The 17,424-nt window shown below is 51.8% G+C and overlaps 1 protein-coding gene across 1 annotated transcript; it reads left to right on the top strand.

The window, feature by feature from the left end:
- Window positions 1-3,833: 3,833 nt before the first annotated feature.
- BAG3 (BAG cochaperone 3) lies at window positions 3,834-12,708 on the top strand. The gene is made up of 4 exons (XM_075348135.1): window positions 3,834-4,061; window positions 9,025-9,348; window positions 10,122-10,427; window positions 11,045-12,708. Exons 1-4 carry the CDS (start codon window positions 3,900-3,902, stop codon window positions 11,819-11,821), a joined length of 1,569 nt encoding a protein of 522 aa, XP_075204250.1. The 5' UTR covers window positions 3,834-3,899; the 3' UTR covers window positions 11,822-12,708.
- Window positions 12,709-17,424: the final 4,716 nt, after the last annotated feature.

Raw genomic sequence — 17,424 nt, 5'->3', positions numbered from 1 at the left:
GAAGGGCTACTCAGCAGTGCCGCCCGAAAACCACCTGGTGCAGAGGTGGCTGAATACAGGGACTGCCAGTAGACCCAGCCCGCACGGGGTACAGGTCCCCAGAGCAGGGGCCCATTCAGTTGGCCTGCCCAACCTGCCGGTAAGGGCACTTTGTGCGCCTCACCAACCTACACAGAGTCTGCAGTTACAGCAGCAACGGGGGCCCATAAGTGACAGAAGGCAAGCAGCCAGAATCACTTGCTCCACGCTGCCCGCAAACGGGCCAGAAAGGGGAGAACGGCGTATGCGACTTCCCTGGGTGATCCCAGCAAGACTTCAGGTCGGGGTCACCTCAAAACAAGAAGGGCTAGAAAGGCGAGTCAGCAGTCACCCCTACATCAGCCGAAGGGATATCTGGTTCCACCTGGTCCACCATAGCATCGCCCGGGTTACCTCACCCTGCCACCTGAAAGTGAGTAAAGACCCTGAAAAACATTGCTGCTAGTGTGTGAGTTCTTCTGCGACCTGTGGTACTACACTGGCCCTGGGGCCAGCCTCACTCTCGGGAGGCCACAACAACTGACTGCATCTAACATCAGCCCCAGGCGTTCCCTAAACTGCAGTGGCGGTAACCCCCTGACCGCAATTACCGAGAGTGTCATCACGAATCCCCCATTGAAGTTAACCTACCTGTGACCAGAAGATTTCCAAGTCCGTGGAGACCCTGCGGCGACCTGCACCAGAAGGTAACGCACGGGGGCTACACACAGTTATTTAACATTTTTCAAAAACGCTACTTGTAGCGTTTGAGCACAAACACATCAGCGTTTCCCTGCCGCACTGCCGGATCCGGCACAAGGGCAGCAGAGTACAATACAGGTCACAGACAGTGCGGCAAGCCCCGGTCACATGCTCCAGTCACATGACCGCATGAGCCCGGAGCTGCCAGTGAACTGTACTGTACTGCCCTTGTGCCGGATCCGGCAACGCGGCAGGAAAACGCTGATCTGAAACCAGCCTTTCTGAGCTGCGTCCAAATACTGCAAGTCGCTGGATCCTGACTAAACAGCACGCAAACGCATGTGACCGCTGGCATGCTGATAAACAGGATCCTGCGTAGCCAGAAAACAGCCTGGCGTGATCACAGTCTCTCTCTCCCCTTTTCTCTCTCCTCCCTCCCCTCTCTTTTCTCTCTCCTCTGCTCTCTCTCCTCTCTTCCCTCCCTCCTCCTCTGCTCTCTCCTCTCTCTCTTCTCCTCTCTTCTCCTCTGCTCTCTCCTCTCTCTCTTCTCCTCTCTTCTCCTCTGCTCTCTCTCCCCTCTTTTCTCTCTCCTCCTCTGCTCTCTCTCCTCTTTCCCCTCTCTTCTCCTCCTCTTCTCTCTCCCCTTTTCTCTCTCCTCCTCTGCTCTCTCCTCCTCTGCTCTCTCTCCTCTTTCCCCTCTCTTCTCCTCCTCTTCTCTCTCCTCTTTCCCCTCTCTTCTCCTCCTCTTCTCTCTCCTCTTTCCCCTCTCTCCTCCTCTGCTCTCTCTCCTCTTTCCCCTCTCTTCTCCTCCTCTGCTCTCTCTCCCCTCTTTTCTCTCTCCTCCTCTGCTCTCTCTCCTCTTTCCCCTCTCTTCTCCTCCTCTTCTCTCTCCCCTTTTCTCTCTCCTCCTCTGCTCTCTCCTCCTCTGCTCTCTCTCCTCTTTCCCCTCTCTTCTCCTCCTCTTCTCTCTCCTCTTTCCCCTCTCTTCTCCTCCTCTTCTCTCTCCTCTTTCCCCTCTCTCCTCCTCTGCTCTCTCCTCTTTCCCCTCTCTTCTCCTCCTCTTCTCTCTCCCCTTTTCTCTCTCCTCCTCTGCTCTCTCTCCTCTTTCCCCTCTCTTCTCCTCCTCTTCTCTCTCCCCTTTTCTGCTCTCTCCTCTTGCTCTCCTCTATCTCTCTCCTCTTTTCCTCTCTCCCCCTTCTTTTCTCTCTCCTCCTCTGCTCTCTCCTCTCTTCCCTCCTCCTCTGCTCTCTCCTCTTTCCCCTCTTCTCCTCCTCTTCCCTCCTCTGCTCTCTCTCCACCTATGCTCTATCCTCCCTTCCCTCTCCTCTTTCCCCTCTCTTCTCCTCTCTCTCCATCTCCTCTCTGATCTCTCTCCTCTTGCTCTCCTCTCTTCTCCTCCTCTGCTCTCTCTCTTTTCCTCTCTCCCCTCTTTTCTCTCTCCTCCTCTGCTCTCTTTTCTCTCTCCTCCTCTTGCTCTACTCTCTTTCCCCTCTCTTCTCCTCTCCTCTCTCTCCTCTTGCTCTCAATTTCCCCTCTCTTCTCCTTCTCTCCTCTTTTCCTCTCTCCCCTCTTTTCTCTCTCCTCGTCTGCTCTCTCCTCCTCTGCTTTCTCTCCTCTTGCTCTCCTCTTTCCCCTCTCTTCTCCCCTCTCTTCTCCTCTTTTCCTCTCTCCCCTCTTTTCTCTCTCCTCCTCTGCTCTCTCTCCTCTTTTCCCTCTCTTCCTCTGCTCTCTCCTCTCTTTTCCTCTCTCCTCCTCTGCTCTCTCCTCCCTTCCCTCTCCTCTTTCCCCTCTTTTCTCTCTCCTCCTCTGCTCTCTCTCTTCTCCTCTGCTCTCTCCTCTTGCTCTCCTCTTTTCCTCTCTCTTCCTTCTTTTCTCTCTCCTCCTCTGCTCTCTCCTCTTCCCTCTCCTCCTCTGCTCTCTCTCCCCTCTTTTCTCTCTTCCCTCTCCTCTTTCCTCCTCTTACTCTCCTCCTCTTCCCTCTCTCCTCCTCTTGCTCTCCTCTCCTCCTCTTCCCTCTCCTCTCTCTTCCCTCTCCTCCTCTTGCTCTCCTCTCTTTCCCTCTTGCTCTCCTCTCTTTCCTCCTCTCCTCTTTCCCTCTCTCCCCCTCTGCTCTCTCGCCTCCTCTGCTCGCTCTCTCTCCTTTCTCTTCCCTCCCCTCTCTCCTCCTCTTCCCTCTCTCTTCCCTCTCCTCTCCCTCTCCTCCTCTTGCTCTCCTCTCCTCCTCTCTCTTCCCTCTCCTCTCTCTCTCCTCCTCTTGCTCTCCTCTCTTTCCTCCTCTCCTCTTTCCCTCTCTCCCCCTCTGCTCTCTCGCCTCCTCTGCTCGCTCTCTCTCCTCTCTCTTCCCTCCCCTCTCTCCTCCTCTTCCCTCTCTCTTCCCTCTCCTCCTCTTGCTCTCCTCTCCTCCTCTCTCTTCCCTCTCCTCTCTCTCTCCTCCTCTTGCTCTCCTCTCTTTCCCCTCTTTCCTCCTCTCCTCTTTCCCTCTCTCCCCCTCTGCTCTCTCTCCTCTTGCTCTGCTCTCTTTCCCCTCTCTCTCCCCTTTTCTCTCTCCTCTTTCCCCTCTCTTTCCTCCTCTCCTCTTTTCCTCTCTCCTCCTCTTGCCCCTCTCTTCTCCTCCTCTCTTTTCTCTCTACTCCTCTGCTCTCTCTCCTCTTGCTCTCCTCCTCTTCCCTCTCTCCTCTTTTCCCTCTCCTCTCCTCTCTCCTCTCTCTCCCCTTTTCTCTCCTCTGTCTGCTCTTCTCTCTTTTCTCTCCTCCTCTTCTCTCTCTTCCCTCGCTTCCTCTGAATTTCCAGTCCGTTCAGTTCCCCTCACTCCCGATCACATGACGCCAATGCCCGCCCATAAACTTCAAGTGACAGGCTCGTGCAAAATAACACATGCGTTTTTCTTTGCAAAAACAGGATCCGCTTTTGCAGCAAAAAAACGTTCATGAGGTATGTTAAAAAAAACCAAAATGTAGTGTGAAAGCAGCTAGTCGCCCCCTGCCCGCCGTCCACGCTTCCTGCTCATGCGTACTCCGCTTTTTCCATGTTCTCCCCGCCCCTTCTGATTCTCCCCGCCGGCCCCGCCCCTTCTGAGTCTCGGCCCCGCCCCTTCTGAGTCTCCTCCCCGCCCCCTGTCCTCCCGGTTCTTCCAGACTCTTCCAGGCTGCCCGGCGGCCGGTACATAAGAGGCAGCGGTGATGTCTCATCTGTCCGCACCTCGCAGAGTCATGAAGAGCTCGCTGAGCGCCGCCGAGCCGCTGCCTCCGGGCTGGGAGATGAAGCTGGACCCGCACACCGGGTGGCCCTTCTTCGTGGATCATAACAACAGGACTACGACGTGGTGCGACCCCCGGGAGCAGGTGAGGCCCGCGGCGGCGGAGGAGCAGTGACTGCCGCCCTGTGTGAGCGCCCGCCCGCAGCCTCACTCCCCGCGATTACTGCGGGGCTGGAGCAGCCGTGACGTCCCCCCCCCGCCGCCGCCATCATCATCCCTCTCTGCCTTCTGTCCCCCCTTTCCTCTGCCGCCTCTGTGCTCTGTGGCCGCCCCCACTGCTGTCCCCCCCCCCCTCTGTCCCTCCTGCTTCTGTCCCCCCCCCCCCCTCTGTCCCCCTCCCCCCCTCTGTCCCTCCTGCTTCTGTCCCCCCCTCTGTCCCTCCTGCTTCTGTCCCCCCCTCTGTCCCTCCTGCTTCTGTCCCCCCCCCCCCCTCTGTCCCTCCTGCTTCTGTCCCCCCCCCCCCTCTGTCCCTCCTGCTTCTGTCCCCCCCCCCCCCTCTGTCCCTCCTGCTTCTGTCCCCCCCCCTCTGTCCCTCCTGCTTCTGTCCCCCCCCTCTGTCCCCCTCCCCCCCTCTGTCCCTCCTGCTTCTGTCCCCCCCCCTCTGTCCCTCCTGCTTCTGTCCCCCCCCCTCTGTCCCTCCTGCTTCTGTCCCCCCCCCCCCCTCTCTGTCCCTCCTGCTTCTGTCCCCCCTTTCCTCTGCCGCCTCTCTGCTCTGTGGCCGCCCCCACTACTGTCTCCCCCCCCCCCTCTGTCCCTCCTGCTTCTGTGCCCCCCCGCCCAATCTGTTGCGCTCTCTTGTCTGTCGCCTCCTGCTTCTGTGTTGCCTCTCCCCTCTATCTTTGCCCCCCCCCCCCACCGTGTGTGTGTGTCCCCTCTCCTCTCTACGGCCCCCCTCTGTTGCCTCCATTCTGTGTCCCCCTCCCCTCTCTATAGCCCCCCTTCATCTCTCGCCTGTGTGCGTCCCCTCCCCTCTCTATGGCCCCCCTCATCTGCCCCCCTCCTCTCTCTCCTCCGTGTGTGTGTCCCTCCCCCTGTGTCCCTCCCCCTGTGTCCCTCCCCCTGTGTCCCTCCCCCTGTGTCCCTCCCCCTGTGTCCCTCCCCCTGTGTCCCTCCCCCTGTGTCCCTCCCCCTGTGTCCCTCCCCCTGTGTCCCTCCCCCTGTGTCCCTCCCCCTGTGTCCCTCCCCCTGTGTCCCTCCCCCTGTGTCCCTCCCCCTGTGTCCCTCCCCCTGTGTCCCTCCCCCTCTCTATGAACACCCCCTCCCCGTCTTTTGCTGTGTGACCCCCCCCCCCCTCCGTCGCCTCCTGCTTCTCAGTGTGTCCCCCTCAACTCTCTATGGTCCCCCCTCTGTTGCCTCCATTCTGTGTCCCCCCTCCCTCTCTATAGCCCCCCCCTGTCTCCTCCTGCTTCTCAGTGTCCTTCTCTATGGCACCCCTCTGTCGCCTCCTTCTGTGTGTGTGTGTGTCCCCCTCTCCTCTCTATGCCCCCCCTGTCTCCTCCTGCTTCTCAGTGTGTCCCTCTCTATGGCACCCCTCTGTCGCCTCCTTCTGTGTATGTGTGTCCCCCTCCCCTCTCTATGGCCCCCCTCTCCTCCTCTATGACCCCCCCCTCTGTCGCCTCCTTCTGTGTGCCCCCCTCTCTATAACCCCCCCCCCCGTCGCCTCCTTCTGTGTATGTGTCCCCTCCCCTCTCTGTGGCCTCCTTCTGTGGCCCCCTCCCCTCTCTATGGCTCCCCTCTCTGTGGCCTCCTTCTGTGGCCCCCTCCCCTCTCTGTGGCCTCCTTCTGTGGCCCCCTCCCCTCTCTGGCCTCCTTCTGTGTCCCCTCCCCTCTCTATGACCCCCTCTCTGTGGCCCCCTCCCCTCTCTGTGGCCCCCTCTCTGTGGCCTCCTCCCCTCTATGGCTCCCCCCTCTGTGGCCTCCTCCCCTCTATGGCTCCCCCCTCTGTTGCCTCCTTCTGTGTCCCCCCTCCCCTCTCTATGGCCCCCTCTGTTGCCTCCTTCTGTGTCCCCCCCTCCCCTCTCTATGGCCTCCTTCTGTGTCCCCTCTCTATGGCCCCCCTCATCCGCACCCCTCTCTGGCGCCTCCTGCTTCTCAGTGACCTTTGTGGAGGTGACATGCTGGGCTGGCTTCCAGGGCGAGCAGCTGTCTCGGAGTTGTCAGCGCTGCAGCTGTCCGGTGTCTCCTCCTTCGTGATCCATTTATAGGCCGGGACTTTGTGGATCCTTCTTTTTGTGTGGGGGAGGGGCGGGTGCGTCACTGAGAAGTGACTGCTCTGGGTGACTCAGGACTTGGCCATCTCGCCTCTCCCCGCCCGCCATGCACGGTCACCCCGCTCACCATTGTCTGACACAGCTGAAGATCCATGACCTAAAGACGAGAGCTGGGACAGGTTTATATGGAATTGCCACAAAAACCAAATCCTCCTGCCCATGATCCTCTGCTGCGACACGCGGCCTCCTGGGATGACATCACCGGGTCTGTCATCCTGTGGCTTGAGATTGGCTGCTGCCGTCACATGTGACGCAATGATGTCACTCCCCACAGCAGCCAAAACCACTTTGCATATTGCTTTTAATAAGTGCTTTATAAATTACAGGAGAAAACTGATTGGTTAGTGTGGTCCATTGCTCCTCCCACTAAGACGCCACCTTGATGATGGTTAGTGTGGGCCATTGCTCCTCCTTCTGAGACTCCACCTTGATGATGGTTAGTGTGGGCCATTGCTCCTCCCACTAAGACTCTACCTTGATGGTTAGTGTGGGCCATTGCTCCTCCCACTGAGACTCCACCTTGATGGTTAGTGTGGGCCATTGCTCCCTCCACTAAGACTCCACCTTGATGGTTAGTGTGGGCCATTGCTCCCTCCACTAAGACTCCACCTTGGTGATGGTTAGTGTGGGCCATTGGTCTTCCTTCTGAGACTCCACCTTGGTGATGGTTAGTGTGGTCCATTGCTCCTCCCACTAAGACTCCACCTTGGTGATGGTTTGTGTGGTCCATTGCTCCTCCCACTAAGACTCCACCTTGGTGATGGTTAGTGTGGGCCATTGCTCCTCCTTCTGAGACTCCACCTTGGTGATGGTTAGTGTGGGCCATTGCTCCTCCCACTAAGACTACCTTGGTGATGGTTAGTGTGGGCCATTGCTCCTCCTTCTGAGACTCCACCTTGGTGATGGTTTGTGTGGGCCATTGCTCCTCCCACTAAGACTCTACCTTGGTGATGGTTAGTGTGGGCCATTGCTCCTCCTTCTGAGACTCCACCTTGATGATGGTTAGTGTGGGCCATTGCTCCTCCCACTAAGACTCTACCTTGGTGATGGTTAGTGTGGGCCATTGGTCTTCCTTCTGAGACTCCACCTTGGTGATGGCTTAGTGTGGTCCATTGCTCCTCCACTAAGACCTCACCTTGGTGAAGGTTAGTGTGGTCCATTGCTCCTCCCACTAAGACTCCACCTTGGTGATGGTTAGTGTGGGCCATTGCTCCTCCTTCTGAGACTCCACCTTGGTGATGGTTAGTGTGGGCCATTGCTCCTCCCACTAAGACTACCTTGGTGATGGTTAGTGTGGGCCATTGCTCCTCCTTCTGAGACTCCACCTTGGTGATGGTTTGTGTGGGCCATTGCTCCTCCCACTAAGACTCTACCTTGGTGATGGTTAGTGTGGGCCATTGGTCTTCCTTCTGAGACTCCACCTTGGTGATGGTTAGTGTGGTCCATTGCTCCTCCCACTAAGACTCCACCTTGGTGATGGTTTGTGTGGTCCATTGCTCCTCCCACTAAGACTCCACCTTGGTGATGGTTAGTGTGGGCCATTGCTCCTCCTTCTGAGACTCCACCTTGGTGATGGTTAGTGTGGGCCATTGCTCCTCCCACTAAGACTCTACCTTGGTGATGGTTAGTGTGGGCCATTGCTCCTCCTTCTGAGACTCCACCTTGGTGATGGTTAGTGTGGGCCATTGCTCCTCCCACTAAGACTCTACCTTGGTGATGGTTTGTGTGGTCCATTGCTCCTCCCACTAAGACTCTACCTTGGTGATGGTTAGTGTGGGCCATTGGTCTTCCTTCTGAGACTCCACCTTGGTGATGGTTAGTGTGGTCCATTGCTCCTCCCACTAAGACTCCACCTTGGTGATGGTTAGTGTGGTCCATTGCTCCTCCCACTAAGACTCCACCTTGGTGATGGTTTGTGTGGTCCATTGCTCCTCCCACTAAGACTCCACCTTGGTGATGGTTAGTGTGGGCCATTGCTCCTCCTTCTGAGACTCCACCTTGGTGATGGTTAGTGTGGGCCATTGCGCCTCCTTCTGAGACTCCACCTTGGTGATGGTTAGTGTGGGCCATTGCTCCTCCTTCTGAGACTCCACCTTGGTGATGGTTAGTGTGGGCCATTGGTCTTCCTTCTGAGACTCCACCTTGGTGATGGTTAGTGTGGTCCATTGCTCCTCCCACTAAGACTCCACCTTGGAGATGGTTAGTGTGGGCCATTGCTCCTCCTTCTGAGACTCCACCTTGGAGATGGTTAGTGTGGGCCATTGCTCCTCCTTCTGAGACTCCACCTTGATGATGGTTAGTGTGGGCCATTGCTCCTCCTTCTGTTAAAGGGAACCATTCATCAGGACTTTGGTCTATAAGGTGCAGCCAGTGCACTATCAGGCACAGTCTATACATACTATTAGTGGGCAGCTCGGATGTTTAGGCTTTGAATTCCAAGTTTGTGAAGTTTAAAAATACATCTTTTTGATTGACAGTTGCACCTCTGCTGGTAATATCCGGGCGGGTTCATGTGCATAACCCGCCCGGATATTACCAGCAGAGGTGCAACTGTCAATCAAAAAGATGATGTATTTTAAACTTCACAATCTTGGAATTCAAAGCCTAAACATCCAAGCTGCCCACTAATAGTATGTATAGATGTATAGCCTGCCTGATAGTGCCAGTACTGCACTGGCTGCACCTTCTAGACCAAAGTCCTGATGAATGGTTCCCTTTAAGACCCCTTAATGACTAAGAGCTGAGGCTTTTCTAACCTTGTCTTCTGTTTGTGCCTAGGTGACTCCAGCATGGTCTAATGGTTCATCCCCTGAAGCTCCAAAATGTGGAAACTTCTACTACCCACAGCTGCGCCCTGGGTATATACCAATTCCAATCCAGCATGAAGATTCAGAGACCAGACAGCAACTGCCCCTCCTCCATGTGCAGCCACCAGGACTACAAAGGGTTAAACGTGAGCCTTCAGTACAAAAGCGACCCCAGTCTCCAATATCAGGCCTGAACTGTCCGCATTCCCCTGCCTGGTGCCCATCAGCATCTCCTCCACCAGATCAGCAGGGCGCGGGGTCTTTGGCGTCTCGTGGATCTTCTCATGGACAATCGGTAATGTCTCATTGCACTGCCTTCTCTCCCTACCACACTCATGTACTGTATACAGTATGGTCCGTATGTGGCACACAGCCTCGCCGTACAGTGCCATGAGGGCACCAATGAAAAGTGAATGTGACCATGTAACTGCCCAGAACCCCCATAATGTTTCCACATGGTTCACTCTTATTCTCCTTTATATGAAGCACCACTGTGACCATATGTCCCGTTCCTCCCCCCCCCCCCCCCACAATATGGACGTACCTAATGATCATATTTCGCCCCACTGTCATATAGCCAAACATAGTGAAATGCTTCTCGCACCCCCATATATGCACAACAGTGAGAATGCGCGTCTCCCACTCCCGTATATGGACAACACAGTGATCATGCACTCCTCCCACTCCCGTACATGGACAACATAGTGATCATGCACTCCTCCCACTCCCCCCCCCCCCCCCATATATGGACAACACAGTGAACATGCACTCCTCCCACTCCCGTACATGGACAACATAGTGATCATGCACTCCTCCCACTCCCCCCATATATGGACAACACAGTGAACATGCGCTCCTCCCACTCCCGTACATGGACAACATAGTGATCATGCGCTCCTCCCACTCCCGTATATGGACAACAACCGTATATGGATGACCATGGTGATCATGCGCTCCTCACACACCCCTCCCCTACCACCATCCCTGTGTATGGATATTGGAGGATCATGTTGACTGCACATCCTGGAGGCATCAGAATAATTCTAGATTCTTGTGTTGTCTTTGCAGCCTCCTCCATTGGAGCTGAGTGGTCTTTCACAAACTCCAGGCAGACCGGTCCCGAGCAGAGAAGTCCACCAGCTTCCCCGGGGATATATTCCTATACCAGTAATCCATGAAGGGAACATCCCGCAACAGTCTTCTCATAATGTGCTACCAAAGAGCCGACATCTGCAGTCAGAATGCCACCTGCATCAGCCGGTATACTACAGGATCCAGGATGACAGAGATGCCACACGTCTCCCACAGAACCAGTCTAGTCCAGAGGCTTCACCAGCAAAGATGACTCCCCCGACAGATCCGGTCAGGATGCAGGTAATATCTGGCAGGCACCATGCACAGACGAGCCTCATGGGTTTCTAATGTTTTTCTTAAATATTTGGTGTGCAAATATATATAGATTGAACTGAAGAAAGGAATGAAGGACCGCACTCCGTCCACTGTGCAGGAATATGATTTATTTAAACGTGCAGGGTAAAAAGCCGGGGACGCACTGTGAGCTGGCTCCCAAGCAACGGACGACGGCCGTTTCGCCTAATCAGGCTTCCACGGGTCCATTCCACTTGGACCCGTGGAAGCCTGATTAGGCGAAACGGCTGTCGTCCGTTGCTTGGGAGCCAGCTCACAGTGCGTCCCCGGCTTTTTACCCTGCACGTTTAAATAAATCATATTCCTGCACAGTGGACGGAGTGCAGTCCTTCATTCCTTTCTTCAGTTCATCTATACTTGGACTTTGTTTCTCTGGACGAGCACCCCCACCTAGGACACTGTAATTCACAGCCCTCCATGAGCACACGTGCGTTACTGCAAGGTGATATGCGGTGGTGCTGGATCATATCTGCTTTGTTGCATTATATTTATATATATAATAGATAGATATAGATAAATTTTTTTTTTTATATTCTTCTTCTGATATGAAACTTTTCTTACAGATTCCTATACAACGAGTTTCCCCACCTCAAAGTCATCGGGACATCGACCCGAGCTCTGTGTCTACTGTCCCCATTCAGTCAACACCTCCTCCAAATGTTCCAGTTCATATGAGCTTCATGTCAACTGCTCCCTGTCAAGATGGTTCTCCAAGAAATGGTCTGGTCCAGGCAACCTCTGCAAGCAGCTGCCCAGTTCACACAAGCCCACCAAGCAGCCCCCCACCTAAGACAAGTCCATCGAGCATCGAACATCAGCAGATGAGAAAGGAAAATAAAGTTGAAAAAGAAGAGCTGCAATGTCCACAACCACTGGAGGAGACTACAGATATAGGTGTATCCTCAGCAGAGCTGACTGCACCCCAAAACAAACATCCTGGGGTCGTACAGGTAGAGAATATTTTGCACAGGGTGCATGGACTACAGGAAGCTGTTGATAATTTCCAAGGCAGAAAGAATGAGAAGAAGTATCTGATGCTGGAGGAGGATCTGACGAAGGAGCTACTGGCCCTCGATTCAGTAGATCCTGAAGGCCGTGCTGATGTTCGCCAGGTTAGAAAAGATGGAGTCAGGAAAGTCCAGAATATTCTAGAGGCTTTGGAACGAAAAGCTACTGATTATCTAGCAATGGAGCCAACTGTAAACTCCCAGGAACTAATGGATTTAGGTGGCCTAGTGGCAGAAGGCTCTGCCACCCCATTGCCGTCTGATGGCTCCCAGCACGAGGCATCATCTGTCCGGGAAGTATTTGTTCCTACTGCTGCTGGTGGCCATCAGTGACGGGGATGCTTGGAATGAAGGCTGAACACTTTCATCTTTGAGTTTTGCCTTTTAAACGATTGCGTATTTTGCTTTTGTAGCGAAAACTTTCAGAATCTATAACAAAAGATAAATGTGCGATGTGAGTGGTGGGAGAATGAGCTGCACTTCACGTACTTGGGGCAAAGCCGCCTCTGAAGGGAATGTGTTCTGAATGCTTGACAATCTCCAGCGTCTTTTGATCCTGTGCAGTCCTAAAGTCTGTACGGAAAGTTGCACTGAAGAATGCGGTCTAAGGAGCGGTGGCTGCACGATGACGTGGTGATCATTAGGACTTCACCAACCGCTCTGTTCTTGACTTCTCGGCATCGGTGCTTAGTGCGATCCCTCGGGATTCAGTCAAACGACGCTGAGGCCAGGTGACTCTACAGCTCCATTGTCACTTCAGTATTTGTTTCTATGAAGGTGCCTCTGTCCTCATAAGTCAGTGCACAATGGCCATAGGAGGATTTGTATTGTATGTCTTCAAGGTAGATTAGGATGAGCTATGAATGCGGATTATAACTCTGTAATAGCTGAAATGGAATCAATTACTGTTGAGAAAAAAGACCGAAAGCAAGAAGAACGTAACACCTAAAACTGAGCGCCATTGCACACGTCTGAGCTCAGATTCCGACATCGGAGCTCGCCACACTACGCATCTCCTGGTATTCACTGCTACGTGCCCATACGCGGTGTCACTTCTGCCTTTCACCGCTTTGAATTTTGGCCCAGCCTGATGCCATTATCAGATGAATGTTTCAGCAAGGCCTTCACTTCTCACTGTTTGGTTTTCTTCTCATTGCTGAATTTGTAAGACAGCTATGGATGTATCGGTCATAAAATATCTGCACCCTTCTTATATACAATGATGTTTCAAATTACTTTCTCCACTTATAATGGATATAACTCTTTTAATCTAGGCCCAATGCTCGGCTTCTCCTATTTATCGCCGCACATAACTACACCATGAGCATAAACATCAGCACCTGCCCAACACTTCACTCACCCCGGGCTCACACTTTCCTTCTATACGTGCGCATTTCTCCCCACATCCTGAGAATGATACTCTGGTACCTCTATACATCCCCCAACAGGTGCCTCCTCCACCCCGGGCAGGACACACTGATCCCCCTGTACACCCCCAACAGGTGCCTCCTCTACCCCGGGCAAGAGTTTGCATTTAGAGAGTTCCCAAGTTCCCACATGTGACCCTTTTTCGGAAACTAAACCCCTCAAGGAATTTAGATGATTGGTGAGCAACCTGAACCCCTAGGTGCTACTCAGAATTTTATAACGTTGAGCCTTGAAAATGAAAATTAAACATTTTTTACTACAAAAATGTTTTAATACCAAAACTGTCATTTTCAGTAAGGTAATAGGCCGTTATTGACTGTACCATTTGCTGTACAATTTCTCCTGAGTAGGCTGGGACCCCATATTTTTTAACAAACTGCTTTTGAAGTACACTGCAAAGTGAAGGAGCGCCATATTTGAGATCAGATTTAGTTGGAGTGGTTTGCGTGTGCTATGTCACATTGGCAGAGCCCCTGAGGTGTCAACAGCAGAAACCCCCCCAAAGTGACCCCATTATCAAATATGGGTACAGTGTGCGCATATTGACACTATAGCTGTGTCACAATTCTATACTATTGGGTGGTGAACAAAAACTGATTACATTTTTACCATTAAAATGTTGTTTTTAGCCCCAGATTTCCAATTTTCACGAGGGAAATAAGTAAAAACAAAAAACCCATAATCTGTTACACAATTTCTCCTGAACGTAGCAATACCCCACATGTGACTGTACAGTACTGTTTAGCCGCACCGCAGGGCTCGGGAGGGAAGTAGCGCCATTTGATTTTTGGAGTGCAGAGTTTCCTAGTATAGTTTGCAGACTCCCTAAGTGCCAGAACAGAAGAAATCCCCTCAAGTGACCAAATTTTGGAAATTGCACCCCTCTGGGAATTCATCTATGGGTGTAGTGATGATTTTGTCTTTGGAAAACACCCATGGTGTCAAACGCAGTCAATGTTGCAGAGTTAAAAATTGCAAATAAGTTCTTGTTGTGCCCAGTACAGTGTAGTGCCCCTACATTGGTGTCCAGCCCGTGCTTCTGGAAAGCTGTACATTTAGGCGGACTCTTCTCACTACTATAATGCCAACCAAACATGTGGACACTGACTGTGGTTTAGGCACATTGTGGGTGTCAAAAGAGAGGGGGGCATTTGGGAGCACAGTGCTACCAGTACTGTGGAAGCCCCCTTTATTTCTGTTAACCGATGATGGACGTGAGTGGGAACTTGTGTTTTTGCGGGTTGAGTTGAATGCTATTTGGTGGTGATTTTGGTACAGAACATTTTGATTCAGGTCACATTTATCCTGTGCTCTATGCTGAGCACTTACATTGAGGTTTGCATCTACATCTCCAAAGTTCATGATTGACGTGAAACCTGCAACGGATCCATTCACTAATGAGGCAGCAGAGTTACGCTGGACTTTTGGACTCTGTTCAGCTGTGTCCGTCTTTTCAAAGGTGAACAAAGCTGTTGATGACTGCACTTTTGTGCACGCCTAAGAGGCGTAAAAAGATGGACCCCGCCGGACCACAGGCTAACCTTTAGGTCAAAGTGACTCCCTCTGCCTCATTACAGTGAATTTTCCATTGGGAATCTTGTCTGAGTCACGTTCTTCAGAGATTTTGAGTATGTACCTGTGATCCGCACATGCTGTATCCTGGATGCAGCGTGTCTTCTCCTGCAGAGACACAAGTGTTCGCAGGAGACTGCAGCTGCCCGTGCCTACAATCGGGGTTTGGGGCACTGTGGTCTTTCGCTCTGTTTTCCCAGCTGAGGACACTCGCGTCTTCACAGCTATAAATTGACATGCTGCAGGTAGGGAAGCCGCTCCGCATGTCAGTTTGCTCTTCAGAGAAAAGAAGCACAGTGGGCCAGAGATTTTTATCAATCCATCCACTGTGCTTGTACCGCACAATGCAGTGTTGTGGATGCAGCAGAAACACTGCATCTAAAATGCTGCTATTCCTGATTGTGGGCACGTTCCCTTACACAACCAAGAGAACGACTGTTGTAGGAAGGAGGGAAATAGGAGTGCAGCAAAGGCCAGACAGATGTTGGTGGTAGGGGACTCTATAATTAGGCGGACAGACAGGGTCATCTGTCGTCGGGACCATGAATGCCGAACAGTGTGTTGTCTGCCGGGTGCTCGGGTTCGGCATATTGTGGATCGGATAGACAGATTGCTGGGTGTGGCTGGTGAAAATGTAGCAGTCATGGTGCACATTGGTACTAATGACAAAGTTAGAGGCAGGTGGAAGGTTCTTAAAAATGATTACAGGGAACTAGGAGAGAAGCTGAAGTCCAGGACCTCCTCCAAGGTGGTATTTTCAGAAATACTACCGGTGCCACGAGTGTCATTAAAAAGACAGGGGGAGCTTAGGGAGATAAATACATGGCTTAGAAATTGGTGCAGGAAGGAAGGATTTGGGTTCATGGAGAACTGGGCCAATTTCTCAGTCGGCTACAGGCTCTACGGTAGGGACGGGCTGCACCTCAATGGGGAGGGGGGGCAGCTGTGCTGGGGGAGAAAATGATCAGATGGATGGAGGAGCTTTTAAACTAGGATCTGGGGCGATGGTAGTGGAGCAAATAAGGGGATAGATAGAGCAGATACAGACAGTAGGGGTCAATGAAGGATTAGGGGGGGCTGGCAGTAAGGAATGCATTAATAGTATTAAATGTCTAATGCAAGGAGTCTTGCACACAAAGAATAAACTTGCGACTCATGTCACCATGGATTACAATGTGGTGGGCATTACAGAAACCTGGCTGGATGAGAGCCATGACTGGGTGACATACGTAGAGGGTTATACTACACTCAGGAAGGACAGGAAAGACAAAAAAGGTGGAGGGTGTGTGTATATTTATCAAATCTAACCTAAGACCTGTGCTCAATGATGACATTGGGGGGAACTGCAACAATGTAGAGTCAGTATGGGTACACAGACCTGCGATGGTATCGGTCCCCAGCCAACTTAGCACAGTTCCTCCCAAATTATTCGCCACATTGTTGGAAGGGCTGCCTCCAAAGGGGTACTCTTGGTCACTGCTGGTGGGCTTGTCCCAAGGTTTTCTCGTTCTGGTTGGAGGTGTTTGGCCTGATGGGTGAGCTGACAGGCAATCGTATTAATCCGAATCCGGCTCTGGCAGTGCTAAACGTGGGTATAGAGGAGTTCTCTTGGGAATCCAGGGGTTTATTAGTTCACATTCTAGTAGCTGCCAGATATTGCATAAGTTTGCACTGGAAATCCCCAAAGACGCCTACATTAGTTGAACTATATAACCGAATTAATCTCCAATGCCAATACGAGTTCTGTCTGGCTCACTCCATCCGCGCCAAAAACAAAATACTTCAGATTTGGGACACGTGGTTAAACTCTGTATATGCATCCCCTGTCAGGCATCTGTTTCCAGGGCAAACTGTTGATAATTAAAAACGGGTCAAATAGGCTCAAAGTGTGTGTTACGCAGGGTGTTCACCCATACCACATGTCAATAGTCAAGGTGTTTAAATCTCTGTTGTTGTTACTGCTCGGGCTACCCCAAAACGCCATCCAATTCCCTCCCTCCCCCCTCCCCCCTCCCTGGTTGCCTCCTTGCAACCATCCATGGTTCTCCCCCTCTCCCCCACCTCTCTCTCCCCTCCCTTTTCTTATCTTCCTTTCTTACTCCTGGTTCTGGTTGTTTGGATCCCTCATTTTGAGGATTAAAGAGTAAATTGGTAGGTTGATTCTATACGTATTGGGTATTGATTAACCTAAAAAAGTTGCAACTTGCATCAGACATGATTGGTGGTGGTGTGACAGGAAATGTGAATCATAATCAAAGGTGACACTACCACATGTTACAGCGTTGTTTTCTTTGTGTATTATTGCCAATGATACCTGAATCTCTCCTTTTTTTTGTAATGTAACTTCCTACAATAAAAATTGATTGGATTAAAAAAAAGTATGGGTACACAGGAAGGCGAATAATGGAAAGCTGCTAATTAGAGTTTGCTATAAGCTTCCTCACATACTTAAAAAATTGGAGGGTGAAATCCTGCAAAAAATTGAAAAGGCAAAACTCTCCAGACATTCAATGGGACATAGAATATTCTGGATGTGCTAAAAGCTGTAAATTCTTATCTACTATTCAAGACCATTACCTTTCTCAGATGGTAGATGAACCGACCAGGGAAGATAATTTGCTAGATCTAGTCCTGTCAAATAGACCGGATACAATTTCAGATCCACAGGTCCGGGAGCACTTGACAGGTCCAGGAGCACTTGGGCACCAGCGATCATAATATGGGAAGCTTCAACATAATATTCAATAGAACATTTAAAAGGGGAAATGGTAAAACCTGGAATTTTAGGAAAACTGATTTCAACAAATTAAGGGAAAAGCTTAAATGTGTAGATTGGGACAAAGTCATGGTAACTGGGGATACTGAACATAAATAGGGAAAGTTTAAGGATATACTACTAGAGTCCTGTAAAAAATGTATACCCTCTGGTAATAAAA

This window comes from Anomaloglossus baeobatrachus, chromosome 5, assembly GCF_048569485.1.
Source record: "Anomaloglossus baeobatrachus isolate aAnoBae1 chromosome 5, aAnoBae1.hap1, whole genome shotgun sequence".
Taxonomy (NCBI): Eukaryota; Metazoa; Chordata; class Amphibia; order Anura; family Aromobatidae; genus Anomaloglossus; species Anomaloglossus baeobatrachus.
The sequence above is the reverse complement of the archived record's forward strand: the minus strand, read 5'-3'. Positions and strand labels throughout refer to the sequence as shown.

Bases quoted from the DNA above. Each gene is read 5' to 3' on its own strand.
- BAG3 (XM_075348135.1), top strand. From the start codon at position 3,900: ATGTCTCATCTGTCCGCACCTCGCAGAGTCATGAAGAGCTCGCTGAGC. The intron at 4,062-9,024 runs GTGAGGCCCGCG...GTTTGTGCCTAG, and splicing joins GGTGCGACCCCCGGGAGCAG to GTGACTCCAGCATGGTCTAA. The intron at 9,349-10,121 runs GTAATGTCTCAT...TTGTCTTTGCAG, and splicing joins GATCTTCTCATGGACAATCG to CCTCCTCCATTGGAGCTGAG.